The sequence below is a fragment of the Herpailurus yagouaroundi genome, unplaced genomic scaffold (genome assembly GCF_014898765.1).
Source record: "Herpailurus yagouaroundi ecotype Mexico unplaced genomic scaffold, PumYag 217, whole genome shotgun sequence".
Lineage (NCBI taxonomy): Eukaryota > Metazoa > Chordata > Mammalia > Carnivora > Felidae > Herpailurus > Herpailurus yagouaroundi.
This window is the reverse complement of record NW_024412448.1, coordinates 560,403-564,676: the sequence shown is the minus strand read 5'-3', so window position 1 is coordinate 564,676 and position 4,274 is coordinate 560,403. Positions and strand designations below refer to the sequence as shown.

Here is a 4,274-nt window from a genome sequence, read left to right as displayed (position 1 = left end):
GCTGGAATCCTAATACCCATTCACCCCACAGTGGACAGAGTACCATTTATGAATTCCAAATGTAGACACATCTGCTGGCATCACCTGAGGTTTTGTTGATGAAAGTACAGGTTCCTGGACCTTTTCCTTTTTTTAAAGGACAGAACAATTAACAATGTTCCAGTTGATTCTAAAATGAGGCTCAATTTCAGAAGCCTAAGTAAACCACTGACTGCTCTCGTTTGACTTTCAAATAGGAAGAGGGCACTGCACTGACCATCATAACTTCCAGGAGTGGCTTTTTCTTTTGGGAGACCAGGAAAAAAGTTCCATGCCAAGGAGAACAGAACGCGTACTTTCTAACACCTTAAGTTCACAGCAGAGGTAGGAAAAAACCCCTAGCTGAACTTTTAAGAATTTGCCTTCTATCTGAGGGGGAAAAAATGTTTTTATTCTTTCAAAAATTTATATACATTGTCATACAAAGATGCCAGGCTACAGCAGCTCTTGGCTAGCCTCAGGAGCCTTCCAGTGAGCCTTCTTTTATAATGGCCCGGGCAAGATTTCGCGCAAGAGCAAGTCTCAGCATTTCCAGCTTGGTGTTCTCTATGTCCTCCTAAAAAGCAAAGAAGGCCAGCATAAGGTATGGCAGGAAGTGTTCCTTCTTTAAAGTTCTGCAAGGTTCTATGTGACCCGGAGGCAGACCAAGGGCATTTAACCCTTAATAGCTTCTAGCAAGTGGTTTATCTGAAGGAACCGCATGCAAAGAACCTCTGCGACTGACCAACAGACAAGTAGAGACCAGAACACTAGGATCACCCCACTTTCTCCTAAAACAAGCTGGTGTGTCAATTACAGGTTAAGAGCTAAACCAAGAAGCACAAGTTTGTAAGGGGCCAGCGTTTCAGGAGGGAAGTAGGGGAGTCCAAGATAGAGGGAGCCTTTTCTTCTCGCCATTACAGAATCAACAACCCAAAAGCTAAAATGACCTGGAGTCGCTGAGCACCAGGCTCTCCCCGCACTGGCCTTCCTGAGGCCAAGTCCTCCAGACATCTCATCAGCTCATATGTTTGCTCTGTTGTAAAAATCACCTAAAAGAGAAAAAAGAAGCTGTTTTGCTTAGATGCTTCCCAACCAAGGCCTGCGATGATCTGGGCATGTGCCCGGGTTCAGAGATTGCCTTCCGTGCATGCCCTTTGGAGGGGCAGGCTTCATATATGCAGCCCTGGAAGAACAGCACCCGTACTGTCACCCCCAGCCTTTCTCGTCAGGGCACTAGGCTGAGTATTGTTAGTAGACAGCTGCCTCATTTCAAATTAAGTAGCTTTTCTCGTTGTAGATAACTCTTATTTCCAGACAGGGCATTACGAGAGAATGCCCCACACACAGGGCTCTACTTGGGAGATGATGTGTGGATGTGCATCTGCAACAGCTACAGAATGAAGCATTCTGTCAAAGACTGTAAAACACAAAATGACTGTGGATTAAAACTGTACCTGTTTCTGTTCCAAAAGGGGCAGGGCATCTGTTAGTAGTGTTACCCAGAAACATCGTGGAGCAATCTGAGAAGTCATCAATGACAGGAGAAGAGAAGCCGCATCAAAAAAGCGCTTCTCCCCATAAAATCGGTGGAACTCACGGTACTTTCCTATTGTGAAGAGAGAACACTAGGTCACCTCTCGCCCTAAACAAGCCAAGAGAAACCCCAGACCAGCCACGTGAAAGCAGAGACATTCTTTCAGAACTGACTCCAAACGTCCTGGACCAATGAGAACAACAGGATTAAAAACAAACAAACAAACAAACATGTTTTGGGTGCCTGGGTGGCTCAGTGGGTCAAATGTCCACCTCTTGATTTCAGCTCAGGTCATGACATCACAGTTTGTGAGTTCAAGCCCTAAGTCAGGCTCTGTGCTGGCTGTGTGGAGCTTGCTTGGGATTCTCTCTCCCTCTCTCTGCCCCTCCCCGTTCACGTAGATTCTAGAGAACGTTCTATAAGAGAGCTGAACAGATTCTTCAAAAATGTCACAGTGAAGAAACACCAAGAAAGGCAGGGGCACTAAAGAGACAGGACAACTGAATTTGTGAACGTGGAGTTGATAAAAGACCTTGCTGGGACAGCAGATATAATCAGAATGTAGATTACAGATCTGAGGAGAGCCGTGCATTCTGGTAACTGGTTATATGAGAGGATGTTCTTGTTCTTAGAAGATACATGCTCAAGTATTTATGAGGAAAGGGAAACAAAGTCTCCAACTTACTTTCAGACTGTTCCCTAAAAACCTCATAAAATAAATGAGGCAAAATATAAATGGTGAATCTGGATAAAGTGTACATGGGAGTTCCTTATTCCTGCAACTACTTTTGCACCTTTCTCTTTAATTTTGAAATTACTGGGAAATGTTAACCAGAAAGTATGCTTTGCAGAGTCTGGCACACAGGGTTCTATGTGGTTTTGAATTTGGGCTTAACAGGAAGGAAACACTGGAGAAGTCTAGATAGTACCTCCCATCTCCACCATGCCGAAGGTCCAGGGGACAGAGCCCAAAGACTCACCCAAGAATGTCAGTCGATCACTGAGCATCATGGCTGGCCCAAGGTTGTCAATGAGATCCAGATCGGAAAAGCAGCCTCGCTCACAGTAATCCCTGAGGAACCTGCAAGGCCAGGCCCAGAGGTCAGAGCGGCAGTCCCAGGCCCCACTTCCTCAACCTCCCAACTTCCCATACAGCTCCCAGAAAGCCAAAAGGGACTGACTGAACCCACCTGTCTGACACCAGCGTGGCAAAGGCTGCATCCTTGGCTCGGATGCTCCAAGACAGGGCAGAGCCCAGGCGATTGTTGCGGACAGCTTTCATGGCTAAGATCTTACAAATGCTGCGAACTTGGCAAGAAAAAAGAAAGAAGGTTAACTTTTCACCCTGCAAGTCACTCCATTCATAACCCTTGCTGTACAGAAACAGGCTTCCCGACTCCTCTGAGCTTTCTGCAGCCTGTCCACAGGCTCCAAATACAAGTTGGTCGGTAACACTGGGAACTTTGGGGTTTATAAATTGTCTCCTGGCTCTGATCACACTATGACCCACCCTGGCAGGACTGGCTTTGTGAGTGGGTTTGATTTCACGGATGGCAGAAAGATTTTTATTGCTCTCCACAGGTCAGCTCCTTCATTATCTGTCCAGGTGTCAAAAACCCTTTGGGTCTTGAATGCCATATGCTTTCAGAGATGGTCATATGCAAGCAAATGCCTTGAAAAGAAAACTTGAGTTTTTGCACTCAACGGTGAGGGGAGGAGGAACAAATAACACTGCTTTCCTTTCTGTGCTCCTCCTGAGCTGACTCTGGTCCTACTTCTTCCCCACTGAGCAGCCTTAGCAACAGCAACCCACCTGGGAGAAGCTGACCCCAACCCTGAACTTAGAGTAGGCAGGAGACAGAAGTGGGTAAGAATCTTTTTAAAAGGTAATGTGCTCCACTGCTTTCTAAGTCTCGGTGGATCCCCAGCTCCTTGTCCTTCCTTCCTCAATAATTTTCCTGTTTTGGCTTATCTCTTGGCACGCGCTGCCCGGCCTCTCTCTAGTGTGGCTGGCACGGCATGAGCAGAAAAGTATGCCGGGAAGAGGGCAGGCTCACCTTGCTCAGTCATCTGCCGCTGCTCACAAATCCGCAGCACCTTAAGGGCTTTCTGCTCAGTGCTCAAAGGGATCCGCTCAATGTGCAGCTCCAAGGAAACTCGGCCCAGCTCAGGGCAGTAGTCGAAGTAATCCACTCCCAACTGCCAGAGGCTGCAACAGTCCGAGGACAGACGTGAGGGCCTGGAGAGCCCAGGTGCTGCCCTGGAGCTCAAGGATTGGCACTGAGATGGCTCCTCCCGCACGCCCCGTAGACTTCAGGGAACCAGATGGGAAAGAACACCATCTTGAATGCTGAAAAGCACCGTTGGGGTCTTCCTACCTATGATGAGCAAACAGGCCAGAGGCATATTCCAGCAGGAGGAACTCTCTCATGTTGGATCCGAAGCTGGAATAAAATGTAACATGAGACCAAAACCCATGGCCTGCTCCATTCAGGGCCCTCCCATAGCCCAACCATGCTTCCATACAGTGGACCCCCCTCCCCCCGCCAAGTCCCAAGGGCTGGCCTGGCTGCCACATACTTACTAGAGGTTGTGTGACTGGAGGAGCTTGCAGTGATCCAGCAGGTCTGTCAGATGGGCCACAAACCACCAGTTGCTTAAGGCAATGCTGTGGGTTCAAACCCAAGGAGGAGAGTCAGGGTCAGAGAGTAGGATCCAT

The 4,274-nt window shown here is 48.0% G+C and overlaps 1 protein-coding gene across 2 annotated transcripts in view; it reads right to left on the bottom strand.

The window, feature by feature from the left end:
• Positions 1-409: 409 nt before the first annotated feature.
• NUP85 (nucleoporin 85) overlaps positions 410-4,274 on the bottom strand; it is a 36,364-nt gene continuing 32,499 nt past the window's right edge. For both annotated transcript variants that reach the window (XM_040456384.1, XM_040456385.1), the window contains 8 exons: positions 4,140-4,223; positions 3,934-3,999; positions 3,613-3,764; positions 2,746-2,863; positions 2,536-2,636; positions 1,476-1,627; positions 969-1,070; positions 410-595 (listed from right to left, as the gene is read on the bottom strand). In XM_040456384.1, coding sequence (XP_040312318.1) covers positions 497-595; positions 969-1,070; positions 1,476-1,627; positions 2,536-2,636; positions 2,746-2,863; positions 3,613-3,764; positions 3,934-3,999; positions 4,140-4,223 — 874 coding nt within the window. In that variant the 3' untranslated portion in view covers positions 410-496. The remainder of the gene's footprint in view (positions 596-968; positions 1,071-1,475; positions 1,628-2,535; positions 2,637-2,745; positions 2,864-3,612; positions 3,765-3,933; positions 4,000-4,139; positions 4,224-4,274) is intronic.